Source organism: Gymnodraco acuticeps, unplaced genomic scaffold (assembly GCF_902827175.1).
Source record: "Gymnodraco acuticeps unplaced genomic scaffold, fGymAcu1.1, whole genome shotgun sequence".
NCBI classification, from domain to species: domain Eukaryota; kingdom Metazoa; phylum Chordata; class Actinopteri; order Perciformes; family Bathydraconidae; genus Gymnodraco; species Gymnodraco acuticeps.
In genome coordinates, this window is record NW_022990916.1 from 176,606 (window position 1) to 198,490 (window position 21,885).

Consider the following 21,885-nt stretch of genomic DNA (forward strand, 5'->3'; position numbering starts at 1 on the left):
CGAATAGTCAAATTGCCTTCATGTCACGGTGTGTCTCCTCCCTGTGATCTCTGTCTCCCAACATCTTGCATTTATTGTCTCCTGTTTCCATCACGGTTTGAGACTTTGGCTTCTGTGTGTCGAAGCAGTTTGTTAGCACGGCTTAAATTCACGATTTGCCATTACATGACAAACACGTCTGTAAAGCCTCATTAACTATAAACCTCTGCCTTCATTAGAGCCAGCATTAGGCCAACGGAATAATTGCCTGGCCCTAAATAATCACACAGAGACTTCTTTACCGAGGTGAGTTACTAACGCTAATCCTGTAAAGTAGTTAATTAAGGGAAGCGGCTAATGCTGCTTTACACCATGCTTACGGGATGAAATTAGAAACATGCGTGGTTTGTGGTATTGGGCAACACATGCTCACTCCCAACTCGTCCTATAGTGACGTTATGTCAGGATCCCTTGGCGTCTCTTTCTAACGCAGTGGGAAACTCTTTAGCGTTGAGTTTAAACTATCAGGGAGTCCCATTGACTTGCATTGAACTCCCTGAACGTTGGTAATAGACGAGTTGGGATCGCGGAGAAATGCTTTCCGCAGATCCATTCTCACAGCGTTTATCAACCTTTTTCTTACTCAATATCAAGCCACACTTATTGTGTTTACTTCTTTATTTTAATTGTATAATGTCAGACTTGTGTTGCCGTCAGTTAGGGGGAGAGTAGGGGCTCAGAAAACTGAAATCTGTATTGTTTCACCGTTTTTCCTTCTAATTAGAATCTGTTATTTACTCAACAATAACACACAATTATCCTTGTGTTTATTTATTTGTTTGATTGTATAATGTCGGACTTTTGGAGTCCGTCAGGACCGAGGGTCGGAGCAGCTCATAACGTCACTATAGGACGAGTTGGGAGTGAGAATGTGTTGTATTTGGTCAAAGTGACACTAAGGAGAAGAAAGTGACAAATGCTCGAAATTGAAAACTTAGATGTGGTAGGATCAGAGGAATCCATGCACCCTGTTATAAAAAGGGACAAAAGGGTGTGTTTTTTGTGATAAATGCACACACACACCACCAACCACGAGCAAATGTCCACTACTCTGCCTGCCAACTGATAAGAGCTGCAGTTGGGTGAACACTTGATCGTGAACCACAGGAACCTGAGCCACTGCCGTCCTCTCCTTTCTTCTCTCTCTCTGTTCCTAGATCAACACCACGACTCCTTTTCACTGATCCACCACGCCAACGCCAGACACACAAGCAAAAACCTGGAGTTGACACAAAATGAAAGCTCAGCATGCACAGAAGCCATGTTAATCCTATTGAATTTCTCAGCATGATCGACAGCGCCGAGTCCGCTAATGAATTCCAGATCCCTTCACATTGCAGACACGGTGAAAGTGAGAGAGAGTATGTACAGTATACAGGCCTGGTTTGCATGCACACTGCCCTTTAGTATTGATCCAGCTGTCTATAACTTAACAACATGCAGGAACACACAACTCCAGTGCAACAATCTGCAGGACCATTAATAACCTTCTTCTTCTTTTTCCAAACGACACATGCAGTAAAAAGTACTGTCTGCATGTGTAGATTTTCAGATGAACAAAGGTTTTGAAAAGAAGATTAGCTGGGGGAATGGATGCTGCACAATGATGCAACTGGCAGAAAGGAGAGAAACCAAAAAGAACCGTCCGCCTGTCTGTTGGTGTAGACTTACCTTTCATACCGAATTTGGAGCGACGGCCGTATTTGTTGATGAGAACAAAAAGGACGAGGAGGAGGACACAAGCGAAGCCCGCCAAACCCACAGCGATGGAAACCTGAGATAAAAGAAACCGCTGAGTCACTCTGTGTTCACATCATAATCCTCTCCAGACTTCTGATCACCTTAAACAATGCAAATCAGAGTTTAATCCACAAGACTACTGTTTCTCCTATATTACAGCAGTCTGGGCAGAAACAAAAGTTCAACACCTGTCTAAGCTGCGATGTGTTCCAGTTGAGAGGTGGTCATTTAAATATGAGCCTCATCTGCAGACAGACTTACCGTCAGAGTGGAAATCAAAGCGCCATTTTAAAACCTTGCTCAACAACATCATTGCAACCAGTAACCAAATGAGTGAAATGTTCCTAATTTGGATGAATGGGAGTGCTTATTCAATTCATGTGTGTCGCTCATTATCTAAATGTTAGTCTATTTATGATATCTCTTTGCTGTAACACTGTAAACATTCCCTGCTGTAAAATAGATCAAATATTTCTAATTCCGATCTTATTTCTTAATAAATAATGAAAATAAAGACAATAGTTAGCTTGTTATCATCATTAACAGCATGGCCCGTTCTAATGTTTAATGCATTGTTAGATAATCCAATACATCTTTGGTTTTTAATCAAATTGAAAAGGAAATCAATTACAACATTCTTAATTAGCTTTATTTGCTTGTTCTCGCTGGTAGAAGTCAAAAAGCCTGGGAAGAAAAGTGTTTATGGACAAGTTTGGATGGATGTCTTTATATTGTAGATTGGTTTTGCATGGGGCTGTATTGAAATATATACTTTATTGTTAAATGATGAAGCTATCTGTATAGTGTTTGCATTGATTGAAATACATCCAAAAATGTACACATATCTCTGCCAAACACAGTCACATAACATATACATGAAGGACTGACTGTCTGCCAATAGCGGATACCACCGGCCCAGTGCACTCTGCATGCAAAGCCACAGAGATAAAGTGTGCCAGCCAGAAGAGACACAATGTCATGCTACATCTGGTCATTATACAAGATTTTTTTGACCAAAATACCATAAAAACGGCTCATCTCTAGATAAAGAAGCTTACTGCAGGGCCTGGGAAGCGTATAGTATAATATAGGAATGGCTGGGGTAAAGAATGTATTGTGGCGGCAGCGTTGACATATTTCTCAGTTTTGTCAATCCTCATTAAAGGCCTTATTATGCTATTTGGGGTTTTCCCTTTCCTTCAGTGTGTTCTATCATTGTGTGCATTTTAATGGTCTGCAAAGGCGCTCCAACACATTGTATCTGATAGGCTTAGGGGCGGGACATCTCTAAGCAGTTGACCAATCACAACAGAGCCGGCCAGCTAACCAATCAGAGCAGACTGGGCTCTGGTTTCAGACAGAGGGTGAAAAGAGGTGCTGCAGCACAGACAGTATGAGAACAATAAAGAGCTTTTTGAACATTAAAGCAAGGAGACATGTCACAGTAGAGACACAAAATACAATTGAGCATCACGTGTCTTCTTTAAAACCTTCAGTATATATAAAAGACATCAGTGTTCAGTCTGCAGCAGCCTCTTATTGTGGTTCAGTGTATTGCTAAATGAATGTCCTTCACACTTAGCGCAGTGCAAAGGGTTAATTTAACCATGTGTATCAAGTTCTACGCTAAGCTGCTTACTTTTTCACCGTAGAAACAGGCCGTTATCAGTGTTATTAATCAAGTCAAGATGCCATTAAAAAGCCCATTAACCATAGGCCTGTTTCTGCTGAAGTACAGTGGAATAAATTACTGCACAGAATCCCTTGCATTATTCCAGCACCACACACTGCATTAGCGCGTCGCCATCATCACATACGACTTTGAGAAGTGACGTTTACATCGTTTGTCGTGTTGTAGTCTTTGTGCCTCGGCGCTGCATGTCGAACAAACCCCTACGAGTTTGCTCTGACAAATACAGCGCTGTTTAGATTCCTCTGTGAGTCCGGGGGCAACATCTTTAGCAGCTGTTTCGTCAACATCATTATGAAGAAAACTCACCCCAAATGTGTCTTCATCTGGTCGGCCCGCATCTCCATCTGACGGCGGCACTGCAACACAAAGACACACAACGCATCAGCTGCTGAGAATCAACCTCTAATGGCTGTGGTGCTGTGGTTTATTCCCACACTGATTCACAGTATTTTACACTTTTTGTAGGATTTTTGAAAGTGCTGTGTTTTCTGTGGACTGGGACAACGTTTTATTTCTGTCTACTAATCCAGTGGAGAAGCCGTTTGTGCCCCTTTTCTCACCGTATTTAAGTGTGAGAAACCTTTACTCTGTGTAGCCTTTAAGGGCTTGGTTTATTTGCCCTGCTTTTTGTTTGTTTGTTAGCAGGATGACAGAGAAACAGTGTGTCTGAGTTTCATGGTGGAAAGCTGTAGCTTTTGCAATAGATGAAATGGAATTAAAGGGTGCACATTTTTTGTGTCTCAAACTAATATTCCGCCTGAAAAGATTGAAGAAATATTAGAATATCTTAGCAGTCATTACAACGATTTTGATATCATTTGTTCAGCCTTAGAATAAACAATTTGAGCTCTAAAATGCAAGATGGCTATTGTGTTGCCTTCTCACCAGGATTGAATCCTTATGAACGTATCAAAATATAATGAAACTCATTTTGAATCGTTTCCAACTTTGGGAAGTAAGCCCATCCGAGGAATACATCATGCAGAGGTCTCTAGATTTATTTTCAGTATCTGCACAAAGCCAAATCTCCTTGCTAGTCTAACATATTCCATTGGGATTTCCATACTCCTGTGTCCTTCGTCTCATATAAACTCTTGACAATAGGAGCACTCGCCCTCATGTTTTTCTGAGTAGTGAATAAATGTTGAATCTCTCGATGTGGAGAAGTCGCCCCCCCTCTAGGAAGGAGATTGGCGTAAACCATAAAGGCTTGAGACAATGTGATAACATGTCGATGAACTGTGCATTTCTATGTGTAGAGGCTGATAAAAGGCTTTTATTGACAAGCATGGACAGCATTCAAAGCACACCTCAGTCCTTGGTTCCTAATAAAGCATGAAATAGTCTTACGGTTTTATCCTGACTCAAGAATAAAAGGAACAGGAAAGACATTGAGATCGTGTTTGTGCACAAATGCATGCTCATGCTTTTACATACACATGGGGAATAATTAAAATAAGGTGGTGTAGAATTATACAATTATACAAGCAGAAAAACAGGAAAGAAGTTCAAACAGACAAGAGCAGCAAATGTTAAATGAAGTGTAAGTAATTAAAATTGGACATCCACATAAAAAAGTGATAGAACCAACAAGTTCAGACAGAAGTTGGACCTGCTGGACATGGTTGCAGATCTCTGGTGTAGTAATATTAATTTATCGACATTAAATCAATTAGTTAATGTTAAAACGCTACATTTCACACCTCTAAAAAAGCGTTTTTGGCAAACAGAGGTGTGAGGAGTGCAAGGAGGAGAGGACAGAGCCATGAAACTAAATGAACTGGTGTCAGGGAAACTCCAGTCTGAGGCCTGCAGCCAGGACATCAGAGAGTAATTGTGGGCAAATTAATGGCCACATGGTAGACTGGCTGCCACTGGCTCAGACACACACATTACACTAAAGTGTGTGAGTGTGTGGGCTCTAACTACCATGGCTGTGTCCCTCCCTCGCAGCCTTCATCCCTCCCTCTGCCCTCCTCTCCCCTCAGCAGTATTAGTATCAGTCAGCCTGTCACTCTCCCCTCTCCGGATGAACTCCCTCACACACCTCCACTTTAATGTTTCTCACTGAACACCTCTTCCTCACCTGCCTCACTCACAAGCTGTGCAGGTGTGCATGCACATGTCTGGGGAAATAAATAAACCCCATGCCCGCTGCAGAGTCTCCGTCCATCCGTCTCTATCCCGGCAAGTTGGCCATATTATAATGAGCCGCTGATTAGAAAGAATGGCCTCATATGGAGATGGAAGAAGACTGCGATGAAGGTCAGAGATCAGAACAGCCCACTTAGTTTAAGCCGTCAAATGTGAGGTTGCCACAACAGCCTGAGGCCAAACCACACATCACACACAGGAGATTTACGATGCAGAAAAGAGAGGCCGTGGCATCTTTCCAGCAATATGACTGCACTTGCCGCTTCACCAACAGAGACACATCAACAGCTAACGGGCAGGGAAACTAGCTTGTTTCCACTATGGCTGATTAGTTAGAGGCTAGTATTATGCACGCTAAGTTAAGGAAAGAATCCGCATTAAAGACAATTATTTGAAACGAGAGATTTCTTGGGCATATACCACATGATTTGCATGATTTAAGAGCAGGGAGTGGTGTTAAGAAAGTAAGTACATTTACTCAAGAAGCACAGTTAACATGATAATACAGCAGATGATTAGGATGAGACACGGCACACACAGGCTCTTCTAGCTTATAATAATGATCTCATCAGATTTTGATAAACAGGTGACGATGGCCATCCGGAGTGAAGAGAGAGTGACGTGGGTAAATTGTAAATGCACTGTATTATTGGAGCGCTTTATCCAGTCTTTACGACGTCTCAAATCGCTTTACATATACAAGTCATCATTCACCCATTCACACCTCATTCATACAGTGCAATGTGCCACACTTGGGGTTAGGTATCTTGCATGAGTATACATCAACATGTCAACTAGAGCTAGACTGGAGGAGCTGGGATCGGCCGCCAAAGACCGCCAAAGTCAGCCACAGACAGCCACATACAGCCAAAGACCGCCAAAGATGATCAAAGACCACTAAAGACAGCCAAAGACAGCCAAAGACCGCCAAAGACCACTAAAGACAGCCAAAGACCGCCAAAGACGATCAAAGACCACTAAAGACAGCCAATGACAGCCAAAGTCAGCCACAGACCGCCAAAGACCATCAAAGGCAGCCAAAGACCGCCAAAGACCGCCAAAGACGATCAAAGACAGCCAATGACAGCCACAGTCAGCCACAGACAGCCACAGAATGCCAAAGACCGCCAAAGTCAGCCAAAGACAGCCACAGACAGCCAAAGACCGCCAAAGACGATCAAAGACGATCAAAGACCACTAAAGACAGCCAAAGACAGCCACAGACAGCCAAAGACAGCCAAAGACGATCAAAGACCACTAAAGACAGCCAAAGACGGCCAAAGACGGCCAAAGACGATCAAAGACGATCAAAGACCACTAAAGACAGCCAAAGACGGCCAAAGACGGCCAAAGACGGCCAAAGACGGCCAAAGACCACCATAGACCGCAAAAGACCGCCAAAGACAGCCAAAGACCGCCAAAGACCGCCAAAGACGATCAAAGACGATCAAAGACCACTAAAGACAGCCAAAGACAGCCACAGACAGCCAAAGACAGCCAAAGACGATCAACGACCACTAAAGACAGCCAAAGACAGCCAAAGACAGCCAAAGACAGCCAAAGACGATCAAAGACCACTAAAGACAGCCAAAGACTACCAAAGACGGCCAAAGACGGCCAAAGACAGCCAAAGACCGCCAAAGACCGCCAAAGACCACCAAAAACCACCAAAGATAGCCAAAGACCACCATAGACCGCAAAAGACCACAATCACCTGCTGGTGTAGAAAAATGATTTCCTCTTACTCAGTACGTACACACTAGTTGGCCTTTGGCTGTATTCATTGCACAGTTACTGAGAGCTACACCAACAGTAACTAACGGAGAAGGGCTTAGGGAAGGTTTGATTAAAGCATAAAATCCCAGCTCAAGTTACCAACCAGCAAACTGCAGGTGGTTCAGGTCACCTCACTAAGAGAGTGTGGAGAACTGATGAGCGTGAAGCAGGGCAACACTGAAGCATCATCTGAACCAACAAATCTCCGCCATAAAATAAAAGCCAGTGTCTGGTGGATTTTGGAAACCCTAAGCCCCCATGCTTTACAGATCAGTTTTATTGACTCTGAGATTGCCAGTTTCAGTCTCTTGACAGTCAGGGGTGATTCAAGTGGGGTCATCCATTTGTTCCCAGAGTCTATTTCAGACCAAATTGCAAAAGAACAAAGGCAGATGGGTGTTTTTCAAATTCAGCTTGAATGGTTACGTATATTGTCAACAACTGTGAAAACTGTCTTTCCTACACATTTGAGGTTGTCTGTGGGGAGTAGACCTATAACATCTGTATCCTAAAGGGGAATTCATCATATGGACGACATACACTGACGTAGGGAAAAAGTCATTTGGGCTTGGGAAATACTGTAAGACCCTGGGAACATAGATACCATCCAAGATGAATGACTCACGCTGCATATGAATAGCATTACGTATAAATACTATGATAAACATTTATCCCTATAAAGGTCCAGATGCTCAAACGCTTTGTTTATGGACTGCAACACAGTGAACACATTTCTACATGGTTACCATCTCAGCAGTGAACGTCCAACAGTATGTAATGTGTGTGTGTGTGTGTGTGTGTGTGTGTGTGTGTGTGTGTGTGTGTGTGTGTGTGTGTGTGTGTGTGTGTGTGTGTGTGTGTGTGTGTGTGTGTGTGTGTGTGTGTGTGTGCACGCTGACATCAAACAAACAGGTAGTAAAAGAACAAAACCAAATGATAGGAGAGGGTTGAATTTCCAGAACAGAAGCACTCACCTATTTCCACTACATCTGCAAAAGAGAAGACAAGGAAAGTCACGCTTTGCCAATAAATTGACACAAGGTATTAACCTTGGAATATTGACCATGGGGAGAAATTTGCCAGTCTTTGTGGGTTTATTTCCCCTCCCTGTGCACTCAGAATGAACTGCAAGTGAACAATCTACCTGACTGAACTGTGGATGAACCCTGGCTGCAATCCAGCCGGCAGGGATCACTTCCACAACCTGCCCCCTAGGAGGGAGTTTTAATAAAAACTAAAAGCTCCCAATAGTTTTTTACACCAAGGACAGAACCTGCAATTCATAAAACAGGTAGTTTTAAACGAGAAATTCAACTAGTCAAAGACTTGTTCCGATAATGAGGTTTGTTTGAAAAGGTGGGCCATGCTAACTCTGGTGGGAATCAGGCAGCCACTTGGCCGTATTTCTTCTTTTTCTCCTGTGAATATAAATAGTGTTAATAGCCCTCGTATAAATGACATTTTACTCTGGAGTAAACTCTCAATTGTGGTGACGGGGACATCAGTGCTGCCAGATGCCAACATTGCATAACTCATCAAACAAAGGCACAGTTAGGAACAGCTACCAGAAAGAAATGATCCACTCACCCTCTATATCCGGGGCAAAGAGGAAGCGACCATTCACCGACTTGGTGACCGTTCCCAAACGGTTGCTGGCTTCGAGAGTGTAGTTTCCATTGTTGAGGTGCGTCGGGTTCTTGAAGATCAGACAACCCTCCAGATAGTCCTGGTAGAAGTCCAGCTCAGTGCGGATGTAATCGTTCTCAACAATCTCCTTTTTCTTGTAGAACCAGCGCAGCCTCGGGTGTGGGTAGCCCCGCACCGTGAACTCGATGCAGGTGTCGTGGCGCTTCTCGGGCTCTGCCAGTCTCACGATGAGTGGAGGAACTGCAGGGAAAAAGGAACCAAATCTTTAACTTGAGATATAGATATATTTTTAAGTATGATCTTTTTTATTTATTTGTGACATTGTCAAACACAGAAAGCATACATACATAGACCCTCACATGTACAATAAAGGGAGTAAAAGAGACCATTCTTCCAGGGTCAACAATACTGAAAAAACAAATAAACAAACAGACAATTTGAACTGCAACTTGTATTAAAGCGGGAAAGTCTTGGTTTAAATATCCTAAATTCTGGGAATTGAAAAGAAAATGGCTTGAAGGCCAAAGATTAATATTCTTATTTAAGGTTTATTTTATTATCTTTGCTTTGTAACGACTGTTTTTAAATGCCATTTTATAATGTGTTTCAACTGCATTACTTCTTAATGCTCTTAATGTCTTTCATGTTTGTAAAGCACTTTGAACTGCCTTGTGTTGAAAGGTGCTGGATAAAGAAACGTGCCTTCCCTTGCTTAGAGCTCCATAGCATGAGGCAAAGGGCAGAATGAGTATTTCATGACCCAGAAATTGTAAATGTTGTCTCAATTATTTTGTGTTTTACGTCATTGGAAGTATAACAAAGTCCTTTAGACGTAGAGAAAGTTTCACAACCCCTGGGCTGATTAAAACTGGCCTAAAGTGCACCACAAAATGCAACAGCGAACTAAACCTAAAGCTGCTCAGATGGTTCTGGAGAGCTTGACATTTAGTAGGCAGGTTTCTTGCCTGGGAGTGGCAATGAGCCTTTTACTGTGTTTTACATATTGCCGCAGGACGTGAGACAGTGAGGGAAACAAACAGAACGAGGGACTCCTCTTGCTCGAGATAGACAGAAGGAATCTCTTCAAATGAACGAGCGCATGTCTTTGCTGACGTGCAGCAGCACACATCTGAATCTACAACACCGCCAAGCTGAAAGGCAATTTATCACTTCAATTCATAAACAATTCATGCACTGATTTGTCTGTGCAATGATTCACTTTTGCAGCTACATCATCAAAACTAAATATTTGGCAGGCAGTACTACCTGACAGCCTCGCTGTGTGTCTGTTCTTCATTCCTCCTCTCGCTAGGCTGCGATTTCTATAGGCATGCGAGAGCAATCCTTTTCGCTAGATCATGTGTTGTTATTCAGACAATCCTGCAGCTTCCCTTGTGAATACCCTTCTGTAGTTTCATGCAATGCGTCAAATAACATGTACTATACACGTTTCCTAATTATACTTTGAATCAGGGATTAATAATAATAATACATTTTATTTCTATAGCCCTTTTCTTGAACCCAAAGACGCTTAGATTAGTGCTGAGGTGCATTAACCAATTACACAACACAACACACACACACACACACACACACACACACACACACACACAACACACACACACACACACACACACAACACACACCACACACACACACACACACACACACACACACACACACACACACACACACACACACACACACACACACACACACACACACACACACACACACACACACACACACACACAACCTTTTGTTTGTAGCCTCCGAGCCTCACATGTCCCATTATATGAAAAACAGTACACCATTTCTGACCTCAGTGGGTGTTGCATGTCTTCCTGAGGAGGACATGCAGATTTGAAGCTGATTTAAATGCAATCCACCCGATGAATATAGTGACATTTCAAAGCCACAACCCTCAATGTAGCGTTAGATACAAACATTAAGGAGATCACTCAAGTCTGAAGGGCTCATCCTCTGGGTGACATGAATGTCTGTAAACATGTTGTACCAAAAGGCAGATGTCAGATATTTGCTGAATAAGGTAAAACTTTGACAGCAAAAAAAGGGTCAGGTAATCACCCAAGGCTTTATGATTCATCCTCTAGGGACCAAGAATGTCTACACAGAAAATAATGACAATCAATGTAACAGATCAAGATACCTCAGTCTTTACCGTGAGATTTAAAGGGCTGTATACATCCTTGTGTTTAAGAAAATGTATTATTAAGAAAGCGTAATCAGACAGTATGGAGATTACTTTTGATTGTGTTCTGGTTTTATGTTTCTGTAGATCTTTGTAAGCAACTGTGATTGACAGAACATTGCTTTTGATTTTACGTTTTTATGGTTAGATTTTAAGAGTGTCTTCTCCTTTCCTACAAAAAGAGTGTACATGTTTTGTTTTAAAATAACTGCCATGTGTAGAAAAAACAAATAACGAAAATAACGCAGTGTCTGTCTTAGCTGATATTGTACTTGTGCAGTACAAACTCCTGACCAAATTGTTGACGTCCTTTAGAGCCTTTTTTTAGTTGATGGCCCATTTGGACAATTTGGGAGTTAAAAACAGAAATACATCTGATGTGGTGTGACAACAAGTCTTATGAACTAGTTATTTCCTGGCATAAAGCCATCATAATTGTAAAGACTACACTTTATTTACATTATCAAAACCTGGTTATATATAAAAAGAGTTGTAAATTGTCGTGCAAAGGGTAGCTCATGTTTTCATACCAAGATATTGTCCGGTATTAAGATGAATGCAGTATTCAGTTGTGTTTTGGAAGCTGTTATTTCATAAATTACTTTGGTGAAATTGTTCCTGCTAGACAATAGTGACAAAGAAGTCATTCAATTGCACTAAAGGCTAAGGCAAGAGCGTGTGTGGAGCTGCTAGTGTGGGGGCGTTTTGCAGAGCTGTGATTGTGTGAGCAGGGAACAAAGAAGACTGGATAGAGATGATGGGAAAGAAAGAGCGAGGACGGAGACGACTGGCAGGAGGGCGGTATATGGCTGAGCAACAAAAAGACTGGGAGAGAGAGAAAAAGAGGAAATAATGAAATTCTCTTCTTGATGGACAGTTGGGGACCTATCCATTTTCTCCTCAGCGTGGCTGTCACCCAAGCATCAGTCAATACAATACAGAGTCATTACTGTGCTCCATACTGGTCTGTAACAACATGGTGTCCTTGTGGCGCTTATATGGATGACAAGCTTTGATAACTACATGCCTTTGATCAATGGGAATACAAGCGCTTGTTGTGCAAAGTTATCTAACACTGGTTGAATAATGTAAATGCCATGTTCCAATCAGATGTGGCTTACGTTGGTTGACAGGAGAGTATGAGACAGACGCCACATATGAGTTTAACCAAAGTATTTGAACCCATAATAAGCAGCACACGGATATGTCAAAGGGTGAAAATGACTACGCTAAAAAGCAGGTTGACAAAGGGTTACGGTTGACCCTTAAATGAATAAGCCAGCAGATAGCATGTGACAAACGTAACTTCTGTGTTGAACCCGGAAGGACGCAGTTAACTCTCCGTTGAACTAACCTAATTTGTCCGAGATACATTGTAAGAAAATGAAATCGATGTTCGAATCGGCAAGAGAGCTAGTCATCATAGAAGTTAGCATCCAATTAGTGGCAAAGTCCTGCTTGGCTATATGGAGCTAACAGCTAATGCTAAAATAAGTTGCTTTATGATGCGTTTTAGCTCTATTAAGTATAAATTAGTAAATGTGAAAGTCAGTTATACCTTTATGATGATGTGTTCAAATGGAATCTTGTAAAGTTAAATCGCATTTTTGGCGGGAAGAAATACAGTTGTTTAAAGGAGATGTTTATACAGATACATGTGTTAATATAGATAGGGTATCATGACCTGTCTGACTTTTAAAAAACTAGCTCGAAGCAGTTTATAAGATATAACTATAAACACCAAATGACAATTATTGGAATCTTATGCTTTTTGCAGAAATTAAACTGTTGGCATGTGTCAATTTATGACAATTTACACTGTCTTCGGGGTGGATGAAATCATTATTTGGGATGCTGGCGAAAAGCCTCAGAGGATGAGTTGTCCAATTAGGAAAATGTTGTCCCCCTGTCCATCTTTTCTGTTCAACACCATGACTTTACAGTAGGACTAAAGAAGAGGATGCTACGTTGTGTGAGTCCACAATGCTGTAGAGCTGCTTTGTTCCAGGCAGCAGCAGAACAATGGCTCTGCAGAATTTGCATTGTGGATAATTACAGTTACGCTAAAAAAAGAAACTCATCTTTGAATGCAGGGAATGTTTCTTGACGGCTGGTAATTTCGCTGTCAATCACATTACTCCCTAATCAGAGCAGCAGTTTAAGCTATTTTATGACATTTCCAGAGACAATAGGCTGCGCAGGGGAGGAAATGTAATTACCATCGAAGCATGTGGTGAAAAATTAATAAGTTAATTTGCAGCACCAGCAGAGAGTGACAACATAATGGAAGAAAATGCCTGGAGACGTGCATCCGTAGAGTGTCCGTGTAGATGAAGCCCTGAAGACTAGATGTTGCAAAAGTCAATCTGTCATTTTAGCACGCTCTTTAGCTGCCGTGCTTCAGTGGGGAGGGTTTGCATTGACGGCAAGTTCCCCGTGTCCTGCAGCCTGATGCATTGCAAACTCTCATACTAGATTGTGCTCTACAACAGCATGCTTGCTACAAAGAGAAAAAAATGTCAGGCACCTTTAATAAAATATTGGCTTTGAACACCGTCCGTCACATTTCTGCCCAAGGCCGATCCACGGGGTAAACTTATCTAACATAACATGTAGTGTACGAGTGTAAATGATGGTCTGAATATTAAGAGGAACATTCGGATGGTTACCAAATTATTGCTTCTCCATAGCTGAGGGGATTTTTCCACTCAGATCAAGGCTTTGCTTTCATGTGGGCTGGAGGGTATATTCTTGCTAATTGGCTACATCAATTTCATTAGATTTGTAACTTTGCAACACATCATAGCATTTTAAATGTACCTGCATAATTTGGCTGTTCGACTTGAAAAAGGATATTTTTCCCCCTCTTTTTAAATTATTCTCTTAGACTGTCCGTGTCATTAATACAAGATGCATTTCAGTCGACAACATCAGTCCATCAAAGCTGCCATGAAAGGCATCTTGTGCAATTGAAAGCCAGCGTTGTTGCCTTCTAGCTTCTACCAGATGCATTCTAAATAAGGATGTTTTAATACATTAATTACAGGATTGGTCTCTGCTGTCGGCCTGATCGTTCCAAAATTAATCAGAAAACTCAGTGGCAACCGTGCCTATTATAATCGACATGACTGTTGAAACATAAAGGAGAGCAGAAAAACCTAAACTCTTAATATCTCCATACACCCAACACACACAACATAATAATCCAAATATTGGATAATGCGGCAAATTGTTATAGATTTGAGGTAATCTTAGGTGATTTAGGACTCAATCAATATGCCGCTTACCTTCCATTCACTGGACACAAAATGTTAATTAGAACAGCTGCAAATCCACACTGTCTTCTACAAAATGACTAAATATTACTACGCTTGGCAAAAAACATTAAAGAGGACATTTAATTATCATCTGGATTACATTTAAGGACGGTCGGTAAGAGATCTAATATAGATAAATGGCCGTTAATTGAGATGTTATACACCTTGTGGAGGTGGAATTGATGATTGATGGAGGTTGTTAGTGAGTACAGATGTTCACACTACATTTATCCCTGGGTTAATCCGCACGGACCACACATTAAATCAACAGCAAACAACATGACAACAGGATCCAGTGGAGTCAATATTATTCTGCCTGTCCTCCACTTTGGTCAAAACCAAAATATCGTTCCTTTTTTCCAGCACTATGTGTGTTACACAGTATTCGACATTTAGTGATGGTTTCTTGGATGAATGGCTTTGAATTTACACACATTCAGGTTCTCCTTGAACTGTAATAAAATGACACCATCATTATGTCTTCATTTCCATTTGTTCAGTACTGGTTTTATTTGCTAATCTATAAACATTCCCATTAGCCTCAGCTGCCCTATGTGTTTATTACAAAATAAGGGATATCTTAGTATGCTAATGAATTTCCTTGAAGTGTTACATTGAAAACAACTTTCTTGCTTGATTTTCATTACTTAAAGATACATTTGAGTACTTTAGAAAACATGTAAGACCTTGAGAAGGTGTTTTGCACACTAGTAGTTGAATAACAAAGATATACAAACATTTGAAGAGTAGTTTTTTCTTGTGTGAATATTTTGACTTAATATTAATGATATCCTCCATGTCTCTCAATTGAGCATTGGCACAAATGATCCTCTTCGCAATGTTCCCTGACGTTGTTATATATATTTATAATGGAAGACAACGGATGAACACAATGTTACCTACTTTTGTATTTCCTTTAAATTCAGTGCTTTTGATTGGAGTAAAATGATTCATGTTGTGTTGATATTTACTATATAAGTTGACTGTTAGACTTGCAGAAATCATGTCCATACCAGATTGTAAGATGTTAAACCAAAGTAAAAATAGTATCATACTAAATATTGTATCGGAAGACACATTGGTATTTAAATTAAGGCAATAAAGTAAACCGAGTACAAGCAGGTAATCTGTCTACTTGTAGTGTATATTTAAAGGTCACCTATCATGCTATTTGTAGGCAATAGCATAGGTCTCATATATATACAAATATATAAAAAACATGTCTATGAAATGTTTTGCTCCAAATACCAAACAGATCACTCGTTCTAGCCTCATACCCCTCCGTTATCAGCCCCGTTACTAAAGTGCTGAAAAAAGAGGGGGGCGGAGCTTATGCCTGCTCATGGGGGGACCCGGTAGATTCTCAGCTAAATGCTGCGGTAATGAAACGCCATATCATGTTCAAAACCACATCAGGGATTATTTCTGAAACAGCATGGAGCTCAAATGCTTCTTTTCTTGCGGGTTTACCACAAGGTGAGTTCCTTTTTATATTTCCTGCTTCTTTACACATATTCTCTCCAGTACAGGTTACAGGTTAGCTCTGAGTGTTAGCAATGCTAATGTAAACAAAGACCATATTACATCCAAAACACGTGGGGCATTGTTTCTGATAGCAACGTTTCTGATAGGGCCGTGGGTCCACCATCCGATGACGTAATCATTTACGTCATCGGATGGTGGACCCACGGATGGCAAATCTGGATCAGCTCCATTGCTCCCCTGTTTTTAGAGATTTGCGCACGGAGGAAAAGAGAGAGGGTTTTGTTTTCTGACACTTTGTGAGTCTCCTGACACACCGGGGACACATATTTATGTATACAAGACATCAAAAAGTGCATGATAGATCCCCTTTAAGATATGTGTTATAAGATATTAGCCATGTGTCCAATTCAAGCTTAAGCGTAGCCTTCACATCCCCCCTCTACCCCCGTTGTATTAGATGCATGTTACTCACACTGCACGTTGAGCTGGATGGAGGAGTTGCTCATTCCCACCACGTTCTCTGCGATGCACGTCAGCTGGAAGTTGTTGTCTTCCCGGCTGATGTTGAACAGAGTCAGGTTGATGGAGTGGATGTTCGGCCAGTACACATTAGACTGAAGGAGAAAGAGACACAGACGGAGAGTCATTGTGAGGGATAGAGCGTATATCGTTATATTCCTGGGCCTAAACTAATGCAATTACCCCCCAAAAGAAAGTGAATAATATAATCATCTCCTTCTGTTTTACATGTTTTGTTTATGCAGCGCTTTTAGTAAACGCTGCACATGTGTCGTTCAGTTGTTTCTTCATTTGCATGTGTTTTGGCATAGTTGTCTTTTTAGAAACTTCAACGTGTTTTTCAAAAAGGAAAATGTTTTAGGCATTGGTCGGCCACCATAGCACATGTGGTTTTTTAACTTCTTGGTGTGAAGACCATGTCAATTTCCATGTGTAACCCATGGGATTACATGTTAAAGCCATGATGTTACATGTGACACCTAAGAAATGACATGTGACACCTAAGAAATGACATGTGGAACCTAAGAAATTACATGTGGAACCTAAGAAATGACATGTGACACCTAAGAAATGACATGTGACACCTAAGAAATTACATGTGACACCTAAGAAATTACATGTGACACCTAAGAAATGACATGTGACACCTAAGAAATTACATGTGACACCTAAGAAATTACATGTGACACCTAAGAAATTACATGTGACACCTAAGAAATTACATGTGACACCTAAGAAATTACATGTGGAACCTAAGAAATTACATGTGACACCTAAGAAATTACATGTGGAACCTAAGAAATTACATGACACCTAAGAAATGACATGTGACACCTAAGAAATTACATGTGACACCTAAGAAATTACATGTGACACCTAAGAAATTACATTTCCCTGCGGAAATTCATGTATTTTTTATTTCCCTGCACACTTTGTCTTTCTCTCTGTCTGTGTCTTGATTATATTGTATGCTGTGCTGTTAGAAGAGCCAACAACTACGATATAGATATTGCAATTTGACAATAAAGCCTTTGAATCTTGAGTACATTCACTGCAGGGAAGTAGCTTTATTAGAAATGCAGCAAGAGTGTTGTACGTTTGACATTTAGTGATTTCAAAATATACACAGTGCAATAAGAATATGTTGATAAATAATGATTGGTAATGTTGATTTGATGACAAAGTGAGTACACACCATGTTGCAGTGTTACACATGTGCTATCGTAGCAATGTCCATTTATCTACTTATTAACTCTCTGTATTGCTCATGTTCGTACTGGTGCTTTGACGAATGTTAAATGTTTTTAGATGTGACGGAGCAGGGGGTACTTTGAGAGATGTTGTCTGTGTGTTTTAAAATGTGTGTCATAATGGATCCCTTGTCTTTTATCTGTAAACCAAATCTACCTACGGGTACAAATACATAATATGACCCTGAACCTGTGGGACGTATCCACTGCAGGGATCTAGTGTTATTAGAATTGTACATATTTTGACGAACTCTTCTCCTTAAAACACAATGCTTCCCTTCTTTTCCTTCAGTCCCTCTTACACTTTACTCCTGAGATCCAGTGTGTCTCTCCTCAAACATGCAGCCCGAGGCGGAGGTGACTTTCTTCTGTAAAGTCACCGCAGCACGGATGAGAAATGTTTCAGACCCTGCTGTTCTGCGCTGTTTGTCCCCGGGGCCTCACTGTGGGTTCAACTCAGGACTGTCAGTCTCATGAAACAAGCTTGTATTGTATCTGCAGCTAATCAGAGCGCTACAGAGCAGATACGATGGGCCCCTTCATCACATGTGAGGACGCTTCAATTTACTTTTGATGACATGACATGAGTCTGGTGCTAATTGTTGAGAAGAGTGTTACATACAAGGTTATTTTGGTGTCATTTGTATTAACTGCCACTAGGTTATTTTGTAGCTAAGCCATAAAAGCTAACTCATTGCAGTGAATTCACAGATGTTTGTGTGTGTGCGTGCGTGTGTATGTGTGGGGGTGTGTGTGTGTGTGTGTATGTGTGTGTATGTGTGAGTGTGTGGCACATTTGTCCTCATTCTGTTACATTAATAAAAAGGGATACATTGATTTGTGGTGAAAGTATGTAGACACAGGTGGTGTGTTAACATCAGCCTCCAATGTATGTGTGTGTGTGTGTGTGTGTGTGTGTGTGTGTGTGTGTGTGTGTGTGTGTGTGTGTGTGTGTGTGTGTGTGTGTGTGTGTGTGTGTGTGTGTATTTACTCTACTACAAAAACTCTACTAAAATAGTTTTTTTAAATGGTGCTAATTGTTGAAAAACTAAATATATATGTGTCACATAAAAGGTTATTTTGGTATAATTTACATGAACTGCCACTCATTCAGTCATTTTGTAGCTTATCCATAAAAGCTAACTGATAGCAGTGTGTGTGTGTGTGTGTGTGTGTGTGTGTGTGTGTGTGTGTGTGTGTGTGTGTGTGTGTGTGTGTGTGTGTGTATATGTGTGTGTGTGTGTGTGTGTGAGTGTACCAGGAGTGTGTTGATGGAGCGTGTGTGTGTGTGTGTACCAGGTGTGTGTTGATGGAGTGCAGATCGCTGACGGTCCAGTCCACTTCGGGCAGCGGCGCTCCCGATCCGTTGCAGCTCACCGTCACGTTGTCTCCCTCCATCACCAACAAACTGCTGTGGCTCACACTGATCTCTGGCAGGTCTGAAAACACACACAGACACACAGACACACACATACACACACACACACACACAGTGCATGTTAACACAAATACATAAACAGAGAGGGAAGAAGCACTCGTTCCCTCTAGTTCAGTTAAAGGAGCAGTACGTTCTGAGATCAGGTATACTTTTGTAGAATATGTCAATACTCGTATATAATAAGATGTGATAATTAATAATTCGTTTTTTATCAGTGTAGAGTAATGTTTAGATGCCTTGTGTAACACTGAGTAGATTTAGTATATATATATATATTCATATATCATATTTTGTATGTAAAAATGTACTAGTTTTAGTACAAGTGATAATTGAAGTACAATATTGAATCAAAATGCAGTAGATGTAAAAAGCAGCAGGATAAGTTAATACTCAAGTACCCAAACGTTATGTACAGTACTTCAGTAAATGTACTTAGTTACATTTCACTGTTGTCTACACACACACACACACACACACACACACACACACACACACACACACACACACACACACACACACACACACACACACACCACACACACACAACACACACACACACACACACACACACACACACACACACCACACACACACAACACACACACACACACACACACACACACACACACACACACACACACACACACACACACACACAGTGGAAGCTCATGTTAACACACACCTGTTGCCGCCTGGGTCTACATGCTTTCACACAAAATCAATTAATCACTTTTCATTAATGTAACCAAATGAGTACAAAGGAGCCACACACTTACACCAAACACACACACACACACACACACACTCCTGCAAATATTAGATGTCACAGGGATGAGTCACCAGCAGGAGATTATTCCGCAGAGTCTACAGCCTCTGTCAGAATCAACGCATCAGATTCACCCTCTGAACTCTGTAACACCTCCTCTTTCTCCTCTTCCTCCTCCTCCTCTTTCTTCTATTCCACCTTCAACCCTTTCCTTCCATCTCCTGCTTTTCCTGTCTGCTCCCTTCAGCCCATCTCCTTTGTTTCCCTCCTTCCTTTTTCTCTTCCCAGCTTTTTTTAAATGCAGATCACACCCTTCCTCCCTCCTCATCTTCCTCATCCTCTTCCTCCTCCTCCTGCTCTTACCACAGTTGTGGATGTACATGTTGTGCAGGCGTATCTTGGAGGCTCCGTTCTTGCAGTACAGCTGCTGAGTGTGCAGCGCGGCGTCTCCTCTCTGCTGCCACAGCTGGACCCAGCGGATGTCACAGCCGCACTCAAACACCACGCTCTCCAGGCGCCTGCAAACACAACGAGGGAACAGCACGATAAACAAGGAGGTGAAACCAGTCTGATTGGTGCGGACGTAACGCAACATCTGTGTTAATGTCACAGAAATATCTGGGGAAATATTGCATGATAAATAACAGAAAAACTGTTACAGCAAAAGTAAAGAGACAAAGATAGTTTTTTGTTAATTTAGAAGCATGCATATAATAGTTACGATAACATTTTAAATACACAAGTTACAAAATACACATCCAGTGCATCCACTGGTGAATACAAAAACGGTGGATGCTAAAAAGTGTCTAAACGGGACAACAAAATGTCATCATGCCCAACATTAGCCACATTTAGCTTAGCGGTGGTGACGTGAAGTCATGTGACCGTGCTGTAGTTCCTTTATAGCCCAACATTAGCCACCTTTAGCTTAGCGGTGGTGACGTGAAGTCATGTGACCGTGCTGTAGTTCCTTTATATCCCAACATTAGCCACATTTAGCTTAGCGGTGGTGACGTGAAGTCATGTGACCGTGCTGTAGTTCCTTTATAGCCTAACATTAGCCACCTTTAGCTTAGCGGTGGTGATGTGAAGTCATGTGACCGTGCTGTAGTTCCGTTATAGCCTAACATTAGCCACCTTTAGCTTAGCGGTGGTGATGTGAAGTCATGTGACCGTGCTGTAGTTCCTTTATAGCCTAACATTAGCCACCTTTAGCTTAGCAGTGGTGACGTGAAGTCATGTGACCGTGCTGTAGTTCCTTTATAGCCTAACATTAGCCACCTTTAGCTTAGCGGTGGTGACGTGAAGTCATGTGACCGTGCTGTAGTTCCTTTATAGCCCAACATTAGCCACCTTTAGCTTAGCGGTGGTGATGTGAAGTCATGTGACCGTGCTGTAGTTCCTTTATAGCCCAACATTAGCCACCTTTAGCTTAGCAGTGGTGACGTGAAGTCATGTGACCGTGCTGTAGTTCCTTTATAACCCAACATTAGCCGCCTTTAGCTTAGCGGTGGTGACGTGAAGTCATGTGACCGTGCTGTAGTTCCTTTATAACCCAACATTAGCCGCCTTTAGCTTAGCGGTGGTGATGTGAAGTCATGTGACGGTGATGTGAAGTCATGTGACCGTGCTGTAGTTCCTTTATAGCCCAACATTAGCCACCTTTAGCTTAGCAGTGGTGACGTGAAGTCATGTGACCGTGCTGTAGTTCCTTTATAGCCCAACATTAGCCACCTTTAGCTTAGCGGTGGTGACGTGAAGTCATGTGACCGTGCTGTAGTTCCTTTATAGCCCAACATTAGCCACCTTTAGCTTAGCGGTGGTGACGTGAAGTCATGTGACCGTGCTG

General features: G+C 41.5%; 1 protein-coding gene across 1 annotated transcript in view; it reads right to left on the reverse strand.

Moving 5' to 3' along the window:
* Positions 1-1,216: 1,216 nt before the first annotated feature.
* The window catches only part of LOC117558005 (NT-3 growth factor receptor-like), a gene marked incomplete at its 5' end in the record, with an annotated part of 43,755 nt that continues 23,086 nt past the window's right edge, over positions 1,217-21,885 (reverse strand). The window contains 8 exons of the mRNA XM_034233964.1: positions 1,217-1,258; positions 1,682-1,813; positions 3,779-3,828; positions 8,377-8,391; positions 8,990-9,289; positions 16,536-16,677; positions 19,129-19,271; positions 20,400-20,554. Of these exons, the coding sequence (XP_034089855.1) occupies positions 1,217-1,258; positions 1,682-1,813; positions 3,779-3,828; positions 8,377-8,391; positions 8,990-9,289; positions 16,536-16,677; positions 19,129-19,271; positions 20,400-20,554 (979 nt within the window). The remainder of the gene's footprint in view (positions 1,259-1,681; positions 1,814-3,778; positions 3,829-8,376; positions 8,392-8,989; positions 9,290-16,535; positions 16,678-19,128; positions 19,272-20,399; positions 20,555-21,885) is intronic.